The following is a 22,249-nucleotide window of genomic DNA, read 5'->3' on the forward strand; positions in this document are numbered from 1 at the left end:
TCAAACATAACTTTTTTTTTTAAATTGTGATACTCAGATTTGGTTTTTGCTTGCAGGCTTGCTGCAGTTCCAAGATGATCCACCAGGTGAAGGCTTGATCCCACCTGCGTTAGAACCTGCACACATTACTGTGAAGGAGGAAGATGGGCAAGTCCATCTACCAGTGGCCAGGGCTCAAGGCCTTTTGGGAAGGGTTCTGGTGGGCTACAGGACGACCCCCTTCACAGCATCCAGCCCTGAAGACTATGAGGTTCCCCTCTCACTTTAATCCAAAATCTTTTCCATGTAATGTGCTATGTTGATGTATGTTATCATCAGGACTCAGAGGGTACGCTGGACTTTCTCCCAGGAGAAAGGTTCAAGTTCATTACGGTCACCATCATTGACAATCCTGTTCCAGAGCTGGACAAGGAATTTCGAGTGGAGCTCTTCAATATTGATGGGGGAGGTGAGTTGTTTTTGTTTGAGGAATCCTCTGTAGGGTTTCTGCAATGAGTTGGCAGATTAGCATTAGCTAACTGGCAGAACCTGGGCTAGTTTTGTGCATCTCGTGTCTTGTGAATGGTCTCCCTGTCAACTTTCCTCCCGATGTATTTTTGATCTCCTGATCTGATACCCTGGTGGTGTGATCCTCCGCCCCTTCCCTCCCTCTTCCTCCTCACGTGTGATCCTGGTTTGTGATCCACCAGTGGATCACTTTCTGCATGTTGAGGAAAGTGGTAGTGGGGAGAGTGACTCTGATTTCCTGCCTTCCTCCTTTCTCCACCATGGTAAGTTCTCACCTCCTGATATCCTCCTTTGTGTGGAAAGTCAAATGATTTTTGACTTTAACTGTCAGAATCCCATCAGAATCTTCTTCTGAGGCATTTGTTGTGTTTGTATGTGTAGCCAGTTTGGGAGCTGCCTCCCGCGTCACGGTTACCATCGCAGCCTCTGACGATGCCCACGGAGTCTTCGACTTCAACCTCGCCTTCCTGTCCGTTCACGGGACAGAACCTGAGGATGGACAAAGCTCTGTGGTCCTAAAGGTCTGTTGAGTTAATCGCACGGATTCAAATATGCCATCAATAATTTCACAACAACTTGCCAGGTGGATCGATCCTTTGGTGATCTCTCCAATGTGACCGTGTACTGGGAGGCCGATCCCAGCTCCGAAGGGGAACTCTTGAACCGGTCCGGGAGCATCTTCTTCGGAGTCGGGCAGACATCGGAGAGCATCTTGGTGTCCGTGGCCCAGGATGAGGTCCCAGAGTTGGACAAGAATTTTACCGTGTCTTTGGTTAACGTGTCTCACGGCCGTCTGGGTGTCAAGACTACGTCTACTCTAACTGTGCTGGCCAGTGACCACCCGTACGGCGTTTTTGTCTTCTCCAACACCACAAGGCCCGTCCGCCTCCCTGAAGGCGACTCAACTGTTACCCTCAGCATACTACGACAAAAAGGCTCCATGGGACAGGTGTGTCTTGGTTTTTTTTGTGACTGTTTTCCAACAATGTTCATTTTTCATTTTCTTCACATTCAAGGTACGAGTCGCATTCAGGACACTCCAGGAAGCAGAACCAGCACCTTACAGGACGCCCGGAGTGGGCCGAGCCACCGAAGGGCGAGACTTTGTCCCGCTTGTGGATTCAGTTTTTTTCTTGGCTAATCAAAGCGAAGCAAACGTCACCGTCAGAGTGTTGGACGATGAGGATCCGGAGAGAGACGAGTCCATCTTCGTGCAGTTGATGGACGTACGGCTCGTCCAAGGAGGGCAGGAGAGGCCCAGTAAGGAACAAATGCGAATGTATTTCATCTTATTCAATCATATCATTAAACTTCCTTTGCAGTTTCCAACTCGCCGTCTCTCGGCCCGAAAATGGAAATCGTAGCGCAGGTGATCGTGGAAGCCAGCGACGCCGCCTTTGGCGTTCTTCAGCTGTCAGCTTCTGCCGTCAGCGTGGCCGAAGACTACGTCGGCCCCATCATCAACGTCACACGCGTGGGGGGGATATTTGCAGACGTATCCGTCAAGTTCAGAGCCGTGCCCTTGACGGCAAGAGTCAGTAAGTTTCTGGCTGACAAAATGAGCTCTTGCCTTCTGTTGTGTTGCATCTCTCACCACGTTTCGCCGCAGGTGAAGACTACAGCGTGGCCTCCTCTGACGTGGTTCTTCTCGAAGGGGAATCCAGCAAATCCATACCTATTTATGTCATCAATGATGTGGTCCCGGAGCTGGAGGAGACCGTCGTTGTCGAGTTGATCAATCAGACTACCGGAGGAGCTTTGCTGGGAGAGATCACACGTGCTATTATCACCATATTGCCTTCGGATGACCCTTTTGGTGCCTTTGGTTAGTTTGGATCATTTCCGACACCATACCTACAGAAGGTTCCTAACAATTTCTTCTCATATCCAGTCTTCAATGCTGCTCCAGTCACGATAGAGGAACCAGCATCCGACTCTGTTGAAGTTGCCCTGCCGATAGTACGTCATGCCGGTACTATTGGGACTGTGGTAGTCCATTGGCAGGCCACTGTGAACGGTCAACTCGCAGCGGGGGACATCAGACCCACATCGGGAGACGTGACCTTTGCTCCCGGAGAGACCGTCAAGACTCTCCGAGTGGAGGTCTTAGCGGATGAAGTTCCTGAAATCACAGAAGTAAAAATACATTTCAAATTTAATTTAATTTAATTTAATTTAATTTAATTTAATTTAATTTAATTTAATTTAATTTAATTTAATTTAATTTAATTATTCATTATTAATTATATTGTGCCTTTGACAGATTATAAAGATGGAACTCACCAGTGCCAGTAACGGCGGAAACCTCGGAAGCGATACGTCCGTTAACGTTAAAGTGCCCGCCAACGACAATCCATATGGGACCGTCTACTTTGGACAGTCTGTTTACCGTATCCAAGAGCCGCTGGAAGGAGTCTTCAGAGCCAATATTACCGTCCTACGAAGGTAAACTGGAAAAACGGAATTATGTGTTGCATTTTCTGCTTACCGTTTTTTCCATGTATAATGCGCAAAATTTAACTAATTTATTGTCCTAAAATCTGGGGTGCGCATTATACATGGGTACAATATTTTTGTATTTTTTTTTATTTTTTGACACGTCAGCTATATAAAGAGCGAGAGTTCAGTTCTCTACCTAAATGCGTATTACAGGTAATATTTTATTTCACAACACTTTGCCTTGTTCCTTTCTTCTCTGCTGTTCACTTCAAACACGCTCCATACGAACACAATGCTCTCGTATCAGACGCTTGCTCGATCACCTGCTCGTTTGCTGTCACAATGTACCCTACACAAATCCGAAACATTTCTTCGCTATCAAGTTTGCTAGCGCATGCGCAGTGATACTGACCGGCAGAATAACAACCGGTTGTTCCCAAAGATGATCTTTTTTCTGAAATAATTTTACGTTTACGGACTTAAGTAGGAGTCAAAATTTGGGTGCGTATTATACATGGGTACAGGCTTTTTTCCAGCATCGACATGCCATTTTTAGGGTGCGTATTATACATGGGGGCGCATTATACATGGAAAAAAACGGTAATCATCCCGCTTTTGGATTTCAGTGACGGGCACTTTGGCCGCTTGCGAATCCTGTACAGCACCTCTCCGATCGACCCGCTCGACTCCGCTCGGGCTGAGGGTCGGAACCTGCTGACCTACTACGACACCCCCAAACCGGGGCTTCCGGCCACTCCCCCTCAAGGGACATTTAACATCAGCGGCCTGACGGATTCCTCAACTGCCTGTGCTGCCGCGTGTCTTCGAGAGCGTACCTGCCAAGCCTTCTCCATCTCCTCAACCACAATCCCGCCTTCCTGCACTTGGGTGACTTCGGGTGCCGAAGAACTCGAAACCAGGTCTCGGGTCGTAACCTATGTGAAAAATGCGACTGCGGCCGCTGCTTTGTACGGCAGCCGGGCCTCGGCCGGGAGCGACTACATCCCCGTCAGCGCCCAAAGTGCCTTCATGGAGGACGGCTCAGGGGAAGCAAACCTCACTGTGCTCATTTTGACGGATAACGTCGCTGAAATGGATGAAAGCTTTGCTATACAAATCTTAAAGGTATTCTTACATCATAGTATATTTTCACTCAATATATGAAACGTGTGTATTTTGCCTCGTGTCATTTGAAGGTCGAGCTGATGAATTTGACTGCAGAGCTGAGGAACCTGCCGTCCATCGGGCAGCCAGATAAAGCTGTGGTCACCATCCAGTTGAACGGGGATGCATTTGGGGTTTTTTTGATATACAGCGCCAGTCCCAGCGCTACAAATAAGGGGCTTTACATTGAGGTTCATGAAGAACCTTCAGTGGTCGTTCCGTTGGTCGTCGAAAGACGAGGAGGCAACTTGGGGACGGTGACTGCGGAGTGGAGGTTTGTTGGAGGGAAAGCCACACCGGATAGAGACTTCACTGGAACAGGGGGAACTTTGGTTTTTGATGGTAGGGCTTCATTTGCAATCATAGTTTTGTCTTGTGCCATTCAGTGCCATTGACGGTTATAGACGTCAAAGATATTAACTGGGTTGGCAGTGAATGAATTAACTTTTTTTTTTGAATGTGTCTGCAGGTGATCTCAAGAAGACAATCGAGATTATCATCAGAGACGATATCGAGCCAGAAGACAACGAGAGCCTCATGATTGGCCTTGTTAAGACGGAGGGAGGAAGTCGCATCCTCCCCAGTTGGGATACCGTCAACATTGTGATTCTGGCGAATGACAACGTTGCCGGCGTCGTGGGATTCCATCCGGAATCGCGTTCGGTCATCGCTAGAGAAGGTGTGTAGCCTGTTGGGACGCTTTGATAGTAACCTTGGACCTACTAAATGTTTTTGGGTTTGACAGGGGAAAAGGTGAACTTGTTAGTTTTGAGGACCGCTCCAGGTCTGGGTAATGTCACGTTGTATTGGGTGATTCGAGGTCCCCTTGTCGAACGGACTTTCGCTCTTACTTCAGGGAGGCTATTATTTCATGAGGTAAGACTTTGATGCTTTTTTGGAATATGAGATGCAAATGATGTTTCTTTCAATAGGGACAGTTGAATAATACCATCGCTGTACAGCTGCTCGATGATGTCACGCCAGAGGACAGAGCTGAATACAACGTTTTCTTGACTGACATCCAAACTTTTGGTAGAACGCAGTCGATTCCGTACGGCATGAATTTGTGAAGTAAAATATCCGACAAAATTTAGAACGTAATTGCGAATATCGTTTCTGCGTCGAAGGTGTCGCGGCGCCGGGCCATGCCACTTTTGACGTTCTGGGGAGAGCGGCGGTGTTGACGGTGGACACCAGCGACGAACCATACGGGCTGTTGACCATCGCACCGTCATCCCTTAAAGTGACCACCGAGGAGCGAGAGCAAACCATAAATATCTACATCAACAGGGAGCTGGGAACGTCAGGTCAGTTGATCTGAAGTTCAATTCCCGTGAGGACTATTTTCACCAGATGGTATTTCTTACGGTTCTTTGCTCAGGAGCTGTGAATGTCACCTATGAGGTTCTCAAGGGTTCCCTGGAGGACCTCTCCAAGGTCGAAGGCGCTCTTGCGGAGCCAGGAAAAGACTTCCTGGCTGGAAGTGCTTCTGTGATTCTTCAGGAGGGTCAAACTTCTGCCGCTATGCCCGTCAACATATTGGAGGTAAAGACATACTGACGGATCAATTTGTCTTTTATAAGACAGAAGGTTTAAGATGTTTTTGCTTTTTTTTTTTTTACCAGGATGATACTCCAGAGTTGCAGGAATACTTTCTGGTCAACATTACATCTGCGTTACTCCTAACAACCCTTGCCACCACTCCGCAACTTGGTACAAGACTAAATGGAATTGTTTTTCCTCTATTATCCTTACTATTATTCATTGATTTTATTTTTTTTATTTTTTTATTTATTTACTTTTTTTATTATATATATTTTTTCATTATTTTATTTTAATTATTTCGATCAATTGTGGGTGTATTGTATTTGACACGATTGTTGTCTAAATAACTTTCCTTGTATACTTTCTCACAATCCTCACTGCTTTGCTCTGTGTGAATAGAAGTCGCGTATTGCACATTACCAGGTAATTTATGCTCCCACTGTTGTTTACGCAGCAACAGAATCGGCTTTAATTCCCGTAAATTTTTATTACCGGTGAGCTGGCTTGTTACCGCTTCAGCGCTTGCCCTAATTTGTGCTAGAGCTTATGAATGAGAAAAATCAGAGTGACACATGAGTCATGTGGTTTGGATAGAGGGTGATGCTTCCCGTAAAAAGAGAATTAGATGGTTTGTTTACATGAGAGCAGCTTAACTAAGCAAACTAAAACCATAGTTGGGCTTCCCAGCCGCTTGTTCATAAAGGGAAGGCCATTGAAATACGGTTCCTCAAACTCCTTTTAGAGCTTCTAGAGTTTACTTTGTTAGAGTTAAAGTTGAAAATATATGCAAATGTAAAATATGAATCCTCATCATGTGCCGTAGACACTCAGGGTTTGGTGGCGGAGGTCATCATTGCTGCCAATGATGGAATCCGAGGAGTCATCGAATGGACAAACACCATGTAAGAAAACATTTATGATGTTGCCACGCTTAAGTTCCAATCCAAAGAGTCTGATGTTAATATTTCATATTTGCCTTCCAGGTTTGAAGTGAATGAAACCTTGGGTGTTTTGACTCTGGTGGCCTACAGGAACAGAGGCACATATGGCAATGTTTCTCTGTTCTTGTATGCTCAGAACCTGGAGGCCCAGCAAGGCCTGGACTACAACATCAGCCAAACGGTACAACCACGCAAAAACACGTGGACGCTCCAAAAGACCGTTTCAAATAGAGATCTTCTTTCATCCACTCAGGTGCTCCATTTTGTCAACGGTGAAAAACACAAATTTGTCGAGGTGCAGATCGTCGACGACATCGTTCCGGAGGGAGCCGAGCGATTCCAGCTGATACTGTCCGATCCGTCGCCCGGTCTCGAACTCGGCACCAATACCACAGGTTAGTCGTCGCTGATAAACGCTCCTAACGGCCAAGAGAAAAATCCTCGACTGACTTTCTATTCCTTTGTATTCCAGCCACCGTGACCATCCTGGCGAGCGACGACGGGCACGGCGTCTTATCTTTTAACACCAGCGGGCCATACTTACTCAAGGAGCCCACATCTCAGCTGGGACTGAGCGAGAGCGTCGCCACCCTTTATGTCGTTCGGTACCCAGAGGAAGGCACGGTCGGTACCGTGACCGTGCAGTTTACCATCACGGATGCCAATGGTAGTCTTGCCGACGGTGATGTCGTACCAGCCCAAGGGCTTGTGGAGCTGGAGGATGGCGTTCGCTTTAAGGTGACTCACCTTGAGATTGGATGAATTGCAGTAGTCTTTTGTCAGGATGGGCAAGTACCGATACCAGGTACCGATACCTGGTACCGGCCATATCGCAGATCTCGTTTTATTTCAGCCGCTGGAGATCCGAGCGTTGCTGGATGCCGAGCCCGAAGCCAATGAAACGTTCACGGTGATCCTGTCCAACCCGACCGCCGGTGCGCGTCTAGGTGATCGACTGCACGTTGTCATCACCGTCCTCGAGAACCTCGCCCCATCCGGCTTGTTCCGTATTGGACCCACTCTCGATAGGTAGGCAATTCATACGATCGCTTTAGTTGAGTTCGACGGCGGAATGGCCAAATGTATGAAAACTGCATTTCTGTTTCCTGTGCAGAAGTAGCACAAAAGTGGTGGCAAAGGAAGGAGGTGGCCCCATCTTCCTCACGGTGTCTCGCAGTAATGGTTTGGAGTCCGCCGTCAGCGTGGAGTGGGAGACGCAGTCTGCCACCGCTGTTGCTTCAGGTGATACCCAAAAGATTTGCATCCAAGATGAAGCGACATCATGATAATATGTTCTTGTTTGTCCTTAATTGTGTCTCGAAGATGGCCCTCTCCCCATGATGGCGTTGTATCAGAGCTTTGAAGACCGCCCCACGTCCACATGGTGCTCTGTCCCCGGAATGCCAACCGTCCTTGCCGTCAGACTTGATAAAAATCCCGCCGTGGGATCTTCTCACACGTTGGCCACGCTCTATCAATGGCAAGGAGTCTTTGTGCCAGTAGAGGTAAATCAGGACAAAATGGAAGTTCATGGTGACACCCTGTGCCATAATGCTAATCTGGTTTCTCCCTTCCAGTCTGCTAGGATTGAGGAGCCAAGTTCTTGTGTTGGCTTTGCATTTCAAAACAGCAGCTACATCGCCATCACACATGGCGGCATGCCCTTCGCCCCTGCGGCCAACCTCAGCATCCTAAAACTACACAAGGACCTCAATGTGTCATTGGTCAGTACAACACTTATTGCTACTCATCAATCATGACATATTTTTGGATCGATTGACTTTTGCCGTTTGTAGGAACAAATCCTAGGCGTGGAAGCATCGGAAGTCAAACACTTCTCGATTGACGACAGAGATTTTCTTATTGCATCGAGTCAGGTGATGTCAGATATTGTCCATTTGTTCCACCTTTCCTGTTGTAAATGTCACTTTTTGTCTTCTCGCTTCATGCTACAGATATTTGTTTGGACCAGCGGCTCCTTCACCCTGCTGCAGACGCTGGACTTTGAAGAACATATTGTCAGTGTGACTCCATTGGCCCACGCGCAAGCTCCTTATTTAGTAGTTTGCTTAAACGGTGAGACGACCGGCTGCCTGCTCCTTCGCTGGACCGGTGGAAGATTTGGGAATCCACAGCCCTTCCTCACCACAGGCAGAATCAGCCAAGTGGAGACAGTTCAGACTAGAACAGAGGACACACTTTTCTTGGTGCTTCTTCAAGGTGATGTCGTTTTTTGGGGGGCGTTTGGTGACATATAAGCAATTCCTCGGGATAGCCTTCATAAATAAATTGTATATTGGATATGCGTCATTTTTTTCAGATGTTCTTCCCTCCTGTGAGGTGCTCCTGTGGAGATTAGGGCAACGTTCTCCTGAGTTGCAGCAGTCCATCATGTACCCAGGCCTCACCTCAATCCACCCGTTCATTGCTCCCTCCGGACTCAGTAAGTACAAGACGTGAGAGGTGTGCCTAATAATGTGTCCGGCACTTATGCTTCAATTGTCTCTCCTAGTTTACGTTATGCTCGGCGGTGGAAATAGCTCGTCACTGTACTCGTGGAGGTCTGATGCCGGCCTCTTCCACGTCATTTTGAAGGCCCCACCAGCGAGGAGATTCCTCTCCTTGAAGGTCCCGTCCCTCAACACCACCAAGACGCTCTTAGCTTCTTCTGAGGAGTACCGCTCCAGAGTTTATCTCTTAACTTCAGTCTCCAATCAATCTGACTTCATACCCAGGTAGATATCACAGGCTGCAAAGATTGTCTCATTTCCACAAAACTCTTTTATTGTTTCCGTCCACCTCAGTTTTGGCGAGTTCCATTTCTTACCCGGCGACAGCGAGCTACAGATTGCGGTGAACGTCATCGATGATGATGTTCCCGAAGAGCAAGAGCACTTTCAGGTCCGCCTGAAAAATCCAAAGGGTGGGGCAGAGATTGGGTTCGGGGGTCAGGTGACCGTCGAGGTTCCGAGCAACGACAACGCCCACGGAGTGATTGGATTTGCGCAGGCAAGATAACGTCACATTTTCTTGGATGCATGTTGTTTATTTAATACACTGCCTGGCCTTTCCAGAATTCTCTCTCTTTGGAGGTAGAGGAGTTGGAGCAGAATCATCAGCTCTCCCTCACCGTGGAGAGGAGAAGGGGGACTTTTGGCCGACTGACCGTTCACTGGACTGCCAGTGGGAGCCTGTCGGACATTTATCCCACTTCGGGAGTGGTGCGGAAATACACTTCAGTAATATTACATAACATTATGGACTGCGGAGATCTCGATTTACAAGAAATATTTTTTTGGGGGCATTTTTCTCATCTCAACTCAAACATAACATTTAAAATAGCAACTACCTGCCTAAACCAAATCTGAAGATTTGCTGTGGTCCTCGTAGGTTACGTTCTCGGAAGGTCAGTCGGTTGCCTTCCTTGCACTGACTGTGCTAGCGGATGGCGTGGCAGAGCTAAGGGAGAGGGTTAGCATCACCCTCATGGATGTGACCACGGTGGAGCTGCAGGACATACAACAGGCTGCTGTCATCGACCCGTCGCGAGCGCTGGCGCTCCTCGCCATCCTGCCAAACGGTTCCCCCTACGGGGTGATTGGATGGCATTTGGACTCTCAGATTACTCAAACACAAGAACCGTTGGGTAAGCAAAAGGTTGTGTTTCTGTGAAGATATTTCGACTTCACTGCTATCCAGAAGCCAGCTTGATTGTATTCGAATGTGTCCTTTAAAAAAAATCTGATTAGAAGATAAAAACATGTTGGGATTTACCGTAAAAGGTTCTTTCAGTGTTTCCAGGATATCATTAATCCTGAGGTTTGTTTTAATCCATCTGGGAAGGCTGTCAGATTAGTCTGAAACAGCAAGAGAGTATTTTAACAATTCACAATGTGACAGAAATTCCTCAGTATGTAATTGTTCGTGTTGTCTTCCGTCATAACTTTCTCCAAACTTTGCAGGCTTTCCAGTCAATCTAACTTTGTCCATCGTACGGGAGCACGGCTCCTCTGGTGAGGTGGAAATACATTATGAGACCAGGCCAGCCTTGTACCAACCTCCAGCCAACCAGGCCTCTGCAGATCAGGACTATGTTGCCAAAGATGGCACACTTATTATGACAGAAGGAGCAACTGTGGCCATTGTGACCATCACAATCCTTCCGGTAATAATTCATTGTTTTGTCAAAAAAATAATCATGCGTGTCACCTAAAATGTACAAATATATACATTTATTTTATTTTATTTTATTTTATTTTATTCTTTAAGGATGACATCCCAGAACTGTCAGAGAGTTTCCTGGTGAATCTCACCAGTGTGAAGCTAGTTAGCGGGCTAGCCGGAGCAGGCCAGCCCTCTGTAAAGAGACCTGGCATGGAAGTAGCTGAAGTAACCATCCAGGAAAATGACGACCCTCGCGGGATCTTGCAGTTTGTTACGCCAGAAGTAAGTGCAGAATTCCCCGCAATGTAGTATTGTAATAAATTGTAACCCTGTTTCAGGCTAGCTCATTGGTGGCCTATGAGATGCCAGCACCTGACAACATCTTCCAGCTCACCGTGGTGCGACTTGCTGGTGCCAGTGGAAGACTGCTTGCCTACTGGGAGGCTCAACCCCTTACTGCTGATCTGAATGATTTCAGCCCTTCATCGGGTAACGTCACCTTCCAAGATGGACAGGTAAATAAATCCAAGTTCTCCAATGGGAGCGCTTTGACAAGTTCCTAACGCTTTGCTTCTTCCAGCGGAGAGCTGTGATTGCTATCACCATCTTGGATGAGGACCTTGTGGAGGCTCTGGAGACGTTCAAAGTCAATTTGCTGCGGGTGATTGGCGGCGCTCGATTGGGAGAGGTGACCTCTGTCACTGTCACTATTCCGCCCAATGATTCACCTCTAGGACGATTTGGATTCCAAGAACTTCAGGTAGGAGCTAACTACGAGCCTTTGTGGACACCTTGGGGTTGTTTGCGTGTCTCACACAATTTCCTTCTTCTCCAAGGTTACCGTGAGCGAGCCGGAGTTTGTTGACGATCCCGCTGCCGTCGCCGAACTTGCGGTGATGCGTAGCGAAAGAGGCGAGGGGGTGGTGACACTGCTGTGGCAACTGGAAAGACGGGCAGTTCATGACCTTTCACCTCTCAATGGGACGCTTGTCTTCACTGAGGTACAACATGTTTGCCAATAGGCGAGATTAAAATGGTCAATCAAAAATGATCTTTCTTTTCTTCCAGACTGACTCGATGAAGACGTTTGTGATAAGAGCCCTCGCTGACGGCCTACTGGAAGGAGATGAGCACTTCACTGTCGAGCTCTTTCCTGCGAGTGACGGCGCTGCTGTCATTGACCCGTTCAATGGTACATAAGAAAATCATTTAGTAACTGCCACTGAGGTTGATTGGACAAACTCGTTTGTCGATGTTCCACTCCAGGTTTAGCAACCGTCACCATCGTGGCAGACAAGGCTGCCCTGGGAATCGTAGGTCTGGCGGAGTCCTCAAAGAATATTTTCATTGGAGAACCGGAAGGGTTTTATAACGGCAGTGCTGTTGTCAAGTGAGGTCAACATCATGGGAAGACGCGTTTGTGTTGAGTTTTAATATGAGAAAATAATTTGTTTATTCCAGCCTCGTCCGTGGGCCGGGTGTGTTTGGTGAAGTGCGGGTGCAATGGACTATCACTCCAGCTTTGCTTGCTGACTTTGTAAACATCTCTGGCTCAGTCATTATAAAAGACCAGCAATCATTTGCGTCTTTCATCCTGAAGGTACTGACCAATGCAGGATATATTATTTAGAGTACCTGCAGTACCGTAATTTGTCCACTGAAATCCCAGGCTGTGGATGACGCCTTTCCCGAGGAACGTCGCCAGTTCCAGTTAACGCTGACGTCCGTGACCCCGGGACTGGAAATCAGCCCCAGTGCACGATATGCCAGAATAACCATGGCGGCCAGCGACAAACCTTACGGCGTCTTCTCCTTCAACCAGCAGCAGATCAGCGCAATCGAGGAGGAAGGGAATTGTAAGTACAAGCAGCAGCCAAAATAATACAAACGTTCAGCACGGTTTGTTCTTCCTTTAGGTGAATGTGACTATAAGTCGCACTTTGGGCAGTCTGAGAAGCGTTTGGGTCACCTACCAGACGTCAGGCAGCACAGCAGTTAGCGGCGAGGACTTTGCCTCCGCTTCGGGACGGCTGCTCTTCACCCCGGGTCTGACATCACGCCACGTTTCAGTGCGTATCCTTGACGACAGCCTTCCAGAGGGGCCCGAGACGTTCTACATCAACATTACTGACGTGGATCTCGTCAATGTCAGGTACAAAGAAATAAGACGGAATAGCAGGGGTGTCAAACTATGGCCTGTGGGCGAAATTTGGCCCGCAGTGTAATTATATTTGGCCCGCGAAGACAAACTGACTTTGTATCCATACAACACTTGAAAATTGTTTTCACTTGTTAAGAATAGAGATGAATTGTCGAATTATGTTTCTTTGTGCAAGTGAATTTACAATCTCGGTTTCCTCCTACTGGTCAGTGGTGTAGATTACACAGTGCACGAGTCGGGTCTCCAACTGGACCAGCCTCCTGCCATAGGCGACATCTCATCACTTGCTATTGTAATACCGACAAACGACAACGCTGAGGGTATCTTGGAATTCAAGCAGGACCACATCAACATCACAGGTGAGTCCCAATGAAGTCTTGAGTCGTTTGTGTTCAGGAAAGTCCCGTGACCAACTTCTCGCTCGTGTCTTTCAGTTGAGGAGGATGCAGGCCTTTTGTTGATCCCAGTGTTGAGGACTGCAGGTTCTTATGGAACCGTCTCAGTGGTGTACATTTCCAGAGGCTTGAGTGCAACTCCTGATCTCGACTACGTCGCAAACAACGGCTCGGTGACGTTCGTCAACGGTCAGCAAATTGGGGTCGTTAACGTTACAATTTTAGATGACACGGAAAGGTGAGAACCCTGATATGGAATCGAGGCGTGGTCGTTTATTCCTCACGAGTGACGTTTGAAATGATCTACGTTAGCGAATACGCAGAGATGTTTGAGATCTTGCTGGTTGGGACCACGGGTGGAGCGATCCTCGGCTCTCGCACGGTCGTCAGGGTGACCATCGACAAAAGCGACTCTCCCGGCGGGGTGGTGCGGTTCCTCAACGAAAGCCTGATCACCATCAACAACCCGAACGACACCCGAAAACTCACGCTGGTCTTGGAGAGGGCAGGAGGTCTTTTGGGCAATGCAACGGTAGCACAAAAACATTTCCCATCTAATGTGCTAGTCCTGAATCCTAATCTGGGGTTTTCATCCTCCCTCTCAAGGTTGCTTGGACCATCCTCGGTCCAAACAGCAGAGATCCTCTCCTTCCATCCAATACGGACATCCGGGAGCCCTTGAATGGATCTTTTTTCTTCAGTGACGGGGAGGAAGGCACACGAACTATCGCGCTTCGGATCCTCCCTCATGGGGAAGTAGAGGTGGAGGAAAAATTTGTCATAGAGCTTAGCCTTCTGTCTGGACACGTGGACATCGACCCTCAGGCTGGATCCATAACACTAAAGGCAACTGATTTTTTTCTTTTTTTATTAATTGTAACAGTAATATTATATTGGTTGAATATTATGATATTCAAGGAATATAGTAAATATCTAATGTTATTTATATAGTATATATTATTTTTTTATTAATTGTAACAGTAATATTATATTGCTTGAATATTATGGTATTCAAGATATCATTTTATTATTTATACAATAACTAAATATTCTTTTGTATTATTGTAATATATTAGCACATGACTTCATCTGATTTGCAATGTAAACACTACAATTAATACGCTTTTTGTTTCCAGATTGAAACATTCGGGGACCCAAACGGCATCGTTCAATTTACAGATGATGCACTTGGAGAAGGTGTCTACAAGGAACCCACAGAAGCAGAGGGGCCGTTCAACATCTCCTTGCCCGTCACACGCCGGGAGGGGGTCATGGGCAACGTTACGGTAAAATCCTTTTCAACGCTCAAATTTGGCTTAAGCAAAGCTGAGTGCAAACACTTTGATTTCATGTTTCAGGTTCACTGGCAGATACATTCCGACTTTGACACGGCCGGGGACTTTTTAGCATTCTCTGGCTCTGTGCTAATCACAGAAGGCCAGCGCGAGGGAGAAATTGTCGTTAGCCTTCGGCCTGACACTGTGCCAGAACTGGAGGAGCTCTACACCGTTCAACTGACAGCAGTGGAAGGCGGCGCTACCCTGGAGGCCAATTCCATCCTTTTACGCAGGCACATTAGGTCGCTTGTGTGATTCTACCGATTTTTCAGGGTTACAAATCAAATCCGGGAATAATCTGTCTTTCTCAATCCTTCAGGGTGCCCGCTAATGACGACCCCCACGGTGTTTTCTCCTTGAATCCTGAACAACAGTCTTTATTCGTGGAAGGGAGCAGGGCAGAGGTCCGTCGAGTTCTGGTACTGAACGCCACTCGGCTCGCCGGGCTGTTTGGTAACGTAAGCGCGGGCTACAGCATCACGAGCGGGACAGAGGAGGTGACGGCCATGTTTGTGGGAGGACAAGCTGATGGAGAACTTTTGTTCACTGAGGGACAGGCCTTCAGTTCGGTCACATTACACATCAGCAGCCAGGTTAGAATGACTTTTGACAGACAATCAGGATTAAAAATACCGTTTTTTTGTGTATTGTCAATTTGACTGCTTTTTCTCTGGCAGGTTTTTTTGTCTTTGGGTGGGAGATTCATTGTAGAGCTTATTCATGTAAGAATGCTCAGTCCTTTACTTGGCACACCGCCACTTCTCAATCACGAGTCCTCTGTTGCTACGGTGACTGTGCCAGAAGAAGCTGCTAGCTCAGAGGTTAGTAAGTGGATAGAATAGAACTGAATTTTTTTTTTTTGCTGATGGAAAAAAAGCCACTTACTAACATTTTTTCTGCTCTACCAGGTGGGTTTCGCCTCGCGAGCTTTATTCGTTCCAGATGTCGATACAGGGAAATGTGAGGCAAAGGTGACACGAGCCGGATTGTTTGGGGGTATCAGGGTCCAGTGGAGGGCAGGGTATCCTTCAGGACACTCTCCACCTGGTTTTCAAATTGGAACTATCGTGCCAAATTCAGGTAAGAAAACCACAACGTGGAAGACGTACGACTGTTTGACTTGTGCTCATTCCTCAAATTTAGGCTCATTGGCTTTCTCCCATGGAGAAAGGACAAAGGTGATACTTCTGACAGCCGTGGCTGATGCATCTCAGCCAACTGCGCATGCGTTATACCTCACTGGCGCCACCTCTGGCACGACTGCAGACAACACTGTCAAGCTCAGGTGAGACTTTAAGACCTGGGCTTGTGTTATTCCAACGAATGCATCGAAAATGGATCTAATCAACGACATGACCGTTCTCTGCACAGGTCAGGATTCACATTGGCAGAAGTGGAGCCGCTGGGAATCTACCAATTTGCACCAGAATCCCGCCAGCTGGTCATCGAGGAGGACATTCAGACGATAAGGCTCCAAGTCCAGAAGCTCTACGGTTCTCGGAGCAACAGCACCCGCCTGTCCTACGCAACGATAGCCGGCAGCGCCGCTGCAGAAGTCGATTTTGTCGCCGTGGCAAAGGGCCATTTGGTTTTTGACTCTCCTCGCCAAAGCAGCATTTCCCTTCAGCTGTCAATCCTGGATGACTCTCTGTCCGAGCCGGATGAATATTTTCACGTCAACCTTACTCATGTTGAAGTTCTTAGTCCAAATTCGGTTTTGGCTGACGTCTTCCCTCGAATCAACCCATCGCACAGTCTGGCAACCGTCACCATCCTGGCTAGTGACGTAACCAGCGGAGTGCTAAGTATCGGTCCCGGTCTGGTCCAAGTCCCAGAGGACAAGGATGAAGAGAGCCAACAGGAGCGAAAGGTTCTCCTCAGGGTGCGCAGGTCAGACGGCGTGGACGGTGACGTACGAGTTAAGCTACGAGTGTTTGGAGGTACTTCCCTCGATTCGATGATCGGTTTTCAAATCCAACTTTGAGTTAACTTGCATGGCTTCGGGTTCCTCCAGACGGAAGCACGACTCCATTCCCTTTCACGCTGGAGCCCGTTTGGCCTCTCGCGAAGGAGAATCAAGACTTCCTCTTGGAGTCCAGCATTGCGCATTTGCCGGCCGGGCAGAATGAGACCCAGGTGATTCTTTTCATCCTGGATGACTCGGAACCGGAAGGCCAGGAGGTGTTCTTTATCTATCTCAGTGATCCTGAAGGTGGGGCGCAAATCACTGAGAGTCAACACCAGGACTTTGGGGCCTTTTCCAAGATCACCATCCTTGGTAAGAAATTGAAATGTGCTTAATTTATTTGTATTCAGATAATTTAGCTGGTTATTTAATGAAGCTTGATTTGTTTTAACAGGTAGTGACTTCCATAACGGTATTGTAGGCTTCAGTCACAATTCTCTGATGGGCCAGGTTCTGGATGAAGATTCAGACAACAAGAGTGTTCAGTTGTTTGTTCAAAGGCAGGAAAACAGGTGATCTGTTGTATTGTCTTAATTTGGTGTTCAATTATTTACTTGGTATTCGTTTTGAGTAAACGCCATTTTTTTCGCGCTGGCTTAGAGCCTTTGAGGACTTGCAAGTTTTCTGGAGAGCGACTTTGAACGACGCAGCTCCGACTCTTGTCAGCAACGGACTCAACCTGACCAAACAACTACTACGCACTTCGGGATTTGTCCTATGTAGGAAAGGAGAGATCGTCTGTGCTTTTACTTTGGAGGTCCGAGATGATGAAGTGAGACCCGACTTTTATCTTTTGGAAATTGATTTATATCGATTTATTCTGTGGTGTACAAAATCAACTACATTCCATTCCTGCTTCCGTAGGAACCAGAGTACAAGACTTGGTTCTTGGTGGAAGTTTTTCAGGTGGGCTCAGGCGCCACCATTAATGAGAGCGGCCGATTTGCCAACATCACCTTGGCGGAGAGTGACGATCCACGAGGCGTCGTGTACTTCGACCTTGGCCACAGGTTTCCCACCGCCGTTCCCACGACCACAAAGCTCAGTCTCCAGGTGGACAGAAGAGCAAGCACAGCTTCAACCATGTCTGTACGATATCGCACTCTGGTATGACACAATTATTCCACTCTTTTTTTTTTTTTAAATTATTTATTATATACCGTAATTTTCGGACTATAAGTCGCACCGGAGTACAAGTCGCACCAGCCATAAAATGCCCAAAAATGTGAAAAAAAACATATAAGTCGCTCCGGAGTATAAGTCGCATTTGGGGGGCAATTTATTCGACAAAATTCAACACCAAGAACAGACATGAACGAGCAACAACAGGCTAAACGATACGGTATGCTAACGTGACAAACATAAACGAGGAGCTGAGAACGGGCCTGACGTAACATTCAGTTATTTAAAAAAACGATTACATAAATAACACGTTTATAAAACCATCTGTGTCACTCCAATTCATTAAATCCATCGATCGTCCTTTGTCAACCATGCCGTGTGCCGCGCCGCAGTTCACATTATTCCACAGGCCCATACAACGATATATAAACTATATTTTAAATAACTATCACATAAACAACAATATTATCAAACCATTTGTGTCACTCCAAATCATTAAATCCATCGATCAAATTTCTCGTCCTTTATGTCATCCTGGTGACAGAGGACATGTCCAGAGGATATGGCGCTTTAAAGTGTTAATTACTTTATTTGATTTTTCCTCTCTATTTTTCATGTTTTGAATATGTTCAAGATAAAGATATCAAAGCATGTGAAGTGATCAACTATACTAAAAATAACATGTGAAGTGGTCAACTATACTTGTAAGTGATGTGTTAATGATCAAGTAAAAATTTGTGAAAACAAACATATATAAGTCGCTCCTGAGTATAAGTCACCCCCCCACCCAAACTATGAAAAAAACCGCGACTTATAGTCCGAAAATTACGGTAATATGTATTATTTATTATTATTTTTTTATTTATTATTGAGAACTCCTTCATTTCTCTTCTTTGACCTTGAATACACTTTACTAAGCCAGACGCACTTTCACTTTGTCATATTGTGGAGATGAAAGGAGGAGAGTGCACTCAACAAAAATCATAAGCGCATGGTGGTGTTGTCCCGCTTTCATCTTCTCAACTTTTATCAGTAGCTCACAAAAGCTTTGGTGTGAGACGAAAGCAATGCTCAGTCGACCTCATTTTGTCTATTCAAGCACATGTGCAGTGACAATCCTGGTAGAAGATCTCACAAGATATGAATACAGTACAAAATAATTCCTCTAAATACTCGTTCCTACTAATTACTCCAATTTCAGACGAATAAAAATGGATAGCTGATGGAAATTTGTCTCATTGAAAAATGTATTTCCGCTTTAGGAGCTTTCCAGAGAGGTGGTGCTCGGCCCATTTGTAATCCATCCCGCTAAAGAAGGATTGGATTTCCCTCAGCAGGAAGGCGAGCTGACCTTTGACCCGGGTCAGCGCAACACATCGGTGGACATTTATCTAACCCCCGACCTGCCCTCGTCGTTCCCTCGGCCAAAGCGTTTCCAAGTGGAGCTGTTCAATGCTACAGGGGGCGCCAGAGTGCACAGCGACTTTGGCCGGGCAAACGTGACGCTCGTTTCGAATGTTGCTAGTGCGGCTATGTGGGCCTTTGTCGGGAAGTTGCATCAACCGCTCGACCCGGCAACACTGAACCAGGTGTTGCGAGGGCTCATCGATCTGACCGCCTCCGCGTTGTCTTCAGAGCAGATGACGGCTGTGCTTGAAGCTCTGGAAAAGGTGAGTCCATTGTGACATCATCAGGTGTAACTTACTCAGTTTCACTCACTTGTTGCATTTCTCTCTTTTCCAAATTAGCTGCTTGCAATGTCCGACAGAGCATCTCTCCATGAAAGCAGCCGCAATTTGACCTATGACCTGCTGTGTACCTTGGCCGACCCGAGTCGAGCCGACACGCGGGGCCTCAGCCACCTCGCGGAAGTGACTGAACGATTCGCATTCTCAACCATCACGAGCCGTCACTGTGAGATGTCAGTATCGTAAATGAATATATTTCTGTTGAATACTTTTTTTTCTTTGAGAAGAATTTTGGATATCCCTGCTTTAACATGTTTGATTTTTCAAATCATGCGTGTCTTTTCTCCAGAGGGGGCACCATCTTGGACTCGTGCGCACACATGTCCATCTCCGCCTTCCAGTGGTATCCAACACAAATCAATGGACACAAATTCAGAGGTAGCAATGCAGACTTCTTCCAGCTTCCGGACACTTTGTTGCCAGTGCCGGCTGCCTCCACCCCTGACTGCGGCAACCTCAGCCGTGTTCAGTTGATAGAGTTTAAAAATGACCTCTGGTTTGTCACCAATGATTCCACAAACGCGCTCAATGGAAAGGTGGGCTGTTGGATTTTAAACAGCAGGGGGCAGTATTACCCCATTAAGAAAAACAAATGGCAATGTCTCTTCTGTTCATGTGCAGGTTTTCTCTGCCAGCCTCCAGGACAGAAAATCCAGACCCCTCGAAGATGGCATGGAGGTGATATATCGTATCCACACTTCTGGTCAACCACTTAAACCGGGACGTTCTATGTGCCTTCTATGGAACCAGACCACTGCAAGGTAGCCCACCACGGAATAGATCAATTCACCCCTTGGCATACAAAACCCCCCCTAGTTTATTTCTACTACAGTCAAACATTCTTTCCTTTTTGTCATTTACTTCAGGTTTCCTTTAGATATTAGGAAAGGTAAATAAAAAGAAGTGAATTGACCCATGAATTTTCTCATAGCTGAGTGAGGAAATTGAATAAGAGACCAATGCCTAATCCAAATAGTCTGTCAAACTAGTGGCGTGTGCTTCCCTTTATCTGCCATCCTCACATATTTGGGCAAGGTCAACTTGTTAAGTGAGCACATTGCAAGTTACACAGTGCCTGAGGACACTCTGCCTTTGTCTGTGAATCCTCACACTTGCCTTCCATTTAATGAGAACATTCTGAAGGTCTAACATTGAGGCTTCGAGCTTTCGCCGGACCAATATTATTGCAATAAACACACCGCTGAGAGATTGGATTGAGAGAGTCATGGCTTGGGAAAGAAGCGGAAAACCCACTGACCTTATTCTATCTGCTATCTTAAATCAACTGAATTGCAATGCTCAAATACCTGCGACCTAGTTTACTAGATTTGTTGTTGATTTCATGTCTGGCTTCTCAACCGTCTAGCTGGTCATCGGATGGTCAGTATTGCAGAGTTGTGAAAGAGAGCGGCAGCCACGTGGAATGCGCCTGCTCGCACTTGTCCGTCTACACGGCCTATGCGGAGTTTGCCCCGCTTGCATCGTATAACCGGGCCTTCTATGCCTCGGGGTTCATCTGCATTTCAGGTACAACAATGACTGCAGTTGCTTGAGTTTTTTTTAATTTTCCAGTGACGGGAATTGATTTCTTTTATCAACAATGGAACTGTCCACCCACCCAAAATCAGAATCAGACTCATCATCCTCCATAAACCAGGATGCAGTCTGCTAAGCTAACAAACTTGAATGTGGCACACCTTGATTTCTTTTTTTTTTTTGCTGGGTTAACTTTGGCGGCAGTCCCAAGAATTGTTGTTCTACACAATTCTCCTAGTTTCCAAACCTTTCTCGTTTGACCTAAAACATATTTTCAATTTGTTTTTCCCTTTCCAGCCTTCGCAATGGCCATTCTTGCACACGTCCTGTGTTACCGCTCGCCCACGTTCGCTGCCAAATTGCTCGTTCACATGATGGTGAGCTGCCTCGGAACACAGGTAATGCCAATTTTCTTCTCTTTTTAAACTTCCCTTGGAGTTCCGCACTACATTCCAGTAATTCAAAGCCGCGCAAAAAATGAAACTTTCATGGCACCCTATCCTGTTTTTTTTTTGGAGGGCGACATTAATATTCTCCTGTACAGCCACCACGCGTTTTTTATCTTGATGAATAATCATGAATATACAAAGAGACGGATAATCAGATGTCCCGGCTTTGCGTCGTTTGCGGTGTCCTGACAACCAAAGCATGCCCCCCGCACTCTTGCCCATTAAAAACGCAAGCTGTCACATGAACAGTGCAGTGAGCAAGATATGCCATCTCACTTTTGTCGTGACTGGTAAATTTCCACAGGTAGCCCCTCTCTTTGGTTGACAAACATAAGCCTGGAGTTGTTGGGGGCTACGCACCTTGGGCTCAACCCGTTTATGGCCCGGAAAGAGCCCCTGGACCTAAATGGGTTTGGAATGGAAAATTCCCTCCTGTTCTCTTTCCATGTCAATGGACGTTCAGGCCTCCTTCTGGGAAGTCAAGACATTGTCCTATTGTTATGAAAAGAAGAGTTTTTCTTCCGTGTTCTGGTCTCATGCCAATTGAATTGTAGACTCTGGACCCCAAAGTCCAAAGTGAAGGATTGATTGTTCTCCTGCTGGGACTCGATGCGTCAAATTGTCGTCACTCGTTCTGCGAACAATTTCGACCGTAATTCAGCCGCATCGTTGAACGACAGAGAGAATATATCGTTAATATAAGTTCAATGATCTCGCATCTAATAAATGTAATTTGCCTCAAGGGATGCCCCATGGTGTCTCACCATTGATTTGC

The 22,249-nt window shown here is 46.7% G+C and overlaps 1 protein-coding gene across 1 annotated transcript in view; it reads left to right on the forward strand.

Moving 5' to 3' along the window:
- Nucleotides 1-22,249, forward strand: part of adgrv1 (adhesion G protein-coupled receptor V1) — a 56,736-nt gene that overhangs the window by 13,142 nt on the left and 21,345 nt on the right. Inside the window, exons 24-87 of the mRNA XM_037258683.1 lie at nucleotides 57-250; nucleotides 319-448; nucleotides 690-770; nucleotides 889-1,028; nucleotides 1,091-1,456; nucleotides 1,524-1,767; nucleotides 1,830-2,045; nucleotides 2,117-2,332; nucleotides 2,399-2,643; nucleotides 2,771-2,952; nucleotides 3,573-4,071; nucleotides 4,143-4,452; nucleotides 4,580-4,789; nucleotides 4,856-4,986; nucleotides 5,043-5,142; nucleotides 5,238-5,417; nucleotides 5,492-5,655; nucleotides 5,736-5,823; nucleotides 6,479-6,557; nucleotides 6,639-6,777; nucleotides 6,850-6,991; nucleotides 7,069-7,334; nucleotides 7,450-7,625; nucleotides 7,711-7,838; nucleotides 7,920-8,101; nucleotides 8,174-8,320; nucleotides 8,393-8,473; nucleotides 8,552-8,816; nucleotides 8,917-9,039; nucleotides 9,109-9,331; nucleotides 9,401-9,605; nucleotides 9,671-9,817; nucleotides 9,987-10,242; nucleotides 10,559-10,761; nucleotides 10,866-11,042; nucleotides 11,099-11,275; nucleotides 11,341-11,520; nucleotides 11,597-11,761; nucleotides 11,829-11,952; nucleotides 12,027-12,150; nucleotides 12,222-12,360; nucleotides 12,430-12,613; nucleotides 12,675-12,912; nucleotides 13,132-13,280; nucleotides 13,356-13,554; nucleotides 13,629-13,848; nucleotides 13,923-14,162; nucleotides 14,453-14,602; nucleotides 14,675-14,895; nucleotides 14,973-15,246; nucleotides 15,331-15,474; nucleotides 15,562-15,733; nucleotides 15,797-15,938; nucleotides 16,025-16,593; nucleotides 16,668-16,931; nucleotides 17,014-17,131; nucleotides 17,220-17,391; nucleotides 17,484-17,726; nucleotides 19,004-19,411; nucleotides 19,490-19,662; nucleotides 19,779-20,025; nucleotides 20,111-20,250; nucleotides 20,856-21,016; nucleotides 21,323-21,423. Coding sequence (XP_037114578.1) covers nucleotides 57-250; nucleotides 319-448; nucleotides 690-770; nucleotides 889-1,028; nucleotides 1,091-1,456; nucleotides 1,524-1,767; nucleotides 1,830-2,045; nucleotides 2,117-2,332; nucleotides 2,399-2,643; nucleotides 2,771-2,952; nucleotides 3,573-4,071; nucleotides 4,143-4,452; nucleotides 4,580-4,789; nucleotides 4,856-4,986; nucleotides 5,043-5,142; nucleotides 5,238-5,417; nucleotides 5,492-5,655; nucleotides 5,736-5,823; nucleotides 6,479-6,557; nucleotides 6,639-6,777; nucleotides 6,850-6,991; nucleotides 7,069-7,334; nucleotides 7,450-7,625; nucleotides 7,711-7,838; nucleotides 7,920-8,101; nucleotides 8,174-8,320; nucleotides 8,393-8,473; nucleotides 8,552-8,816; nucleotides 8,917-9,039; nucleotides 9,109-9,331; nucleotides 9,401-9,605; nucleotides 9,671-9,817; nucleotides 9,987-10,242; nucleotides 10,559-10,761; nucleotides 10,866-11,042; nucleotides 11,099-11,275; nucleotides 11,341-11,520; nucleotides 11,597-11,761; nucleotides 11,829-11,952; nucleotides 12,027-12,150; nucleotides 12,222-12,360; nucleotides 12,430-12,613; nucleotides 12,675-12,912; nucleotides 13,132-13,280; nucleotides 13,356-13,554; nucleotides 13,629-13,848; nucleotides 13,923-14,162; nucleotides 14,453-14,602; nucleotides 14,675-14,895; nucleotides 14,973-15,246; nucleotides 15,331-15,474; nucleotides 15,562-15,733; nucleotides 15,797-15,938; nucleotides 16,025-16,593; nucleotides 16,668-16,931; nucleotides 17,014-17,131; nucleotides 17,220-17,391; nucleotides 17,484-17,726; nucleotides 19,004-19,411; nucleotides 19,490-19,662; nucleotides 19,779-20,025; nucleotides 20,111-20,250; nucleotides 20,856-21,016; nucleotides 21,323-21,423 — 12,473 coding nt within the window. The remainder of the gene's footprint in view (nucleotides 1-56; nucleotides 251-318; nucleotides 449-689; nucleotides 771-888; nucleotides 1,029-1,090; nucleotides 1,457-1,523; nucleotides 1,768-1,829; nucleotides 2,046-2,116; nucleotides 2,333-2,398; nucleotides 2,644-2,770; nucleotides 2,953-3,572; nucleotides 4,072-4,142; nucleotides 4,453-4,579; nucleotides 4,790-4,855; nucleotides 4,987-5,042; nucleotides 5,143-5,237; nucleotides 5,418-5,491; nucleotides 5,656-5,735; nucleotides 5,824-6,478; nucleotides 6,558-6,638; nucleotides 6,778-6,849; nucleotides 6,992-7,068; nucleotides 7,335-7,449; nucleotides 7,626-7,710; nucleotides 7,839-7,919; nucleotides 8,102-8,173; nucleotides 8,321-8,392; nucleotides 8,474-8,551; nucleotides 8,817-8,916; nucleotides 9,040-9,108; nucleotides 9,332-9,400; nucleotides 9,606-9,670; nucleotides 9,818-9,986; nucleotides 10,243-10,558; nucleotides 10,762-10,865; nucleotides 11,043-11,098; nucleotides 11,276-11,340; nucleotides 11,521-11,596; nucleotides 11,762-11,828; nucleotides 11,953-12,026; nucleotides 12,151-12,221; nucleotides 12,361-12,429; nucleotides 12,614-12,674; nucleotides 12,913-13,131; nucleotides 13,281-13,355; nucleotides 13,555-13,628; nucleotides 13,849-13,922; nucleotides 14,163-14,452; nucleotides 14,603-14,674; nucleotides 14,896-14,972; nucleotides 15,247-15,330; nucleotides 15,475-15,561; nucleotides 15,734-15,796; nucleotides 15,939-16,024; nucleotides 16,594-16,667; nucleotides 16,932-17,013; nucleotides 17,132-17,219; nucleotides 17,392-17,483; nucleotides 17,727-19,003; nucleotides 19,412-19,489; nucleotides 19,663-19,778; nucleotides 20,026-20,110; nucleotides 20,251-20,855; nucleotides 21,017-21,322; nucleotides 21,424-22,249) is intronic.

This window comes from Syngnathus acus, chromosome 9 (assembly GCF_901709675.1).
Source record: "Syngnathus acus chromosome 9, fSynAcu1.2, whole genome shotgun sequence".
Classification (NCBI taxonomy): Eukaryota; Metazoa; Chordata; class Actinopteri; order Syngnathiformes; family Syngnathidae; genus Syngnathus; species Syngnathus acus.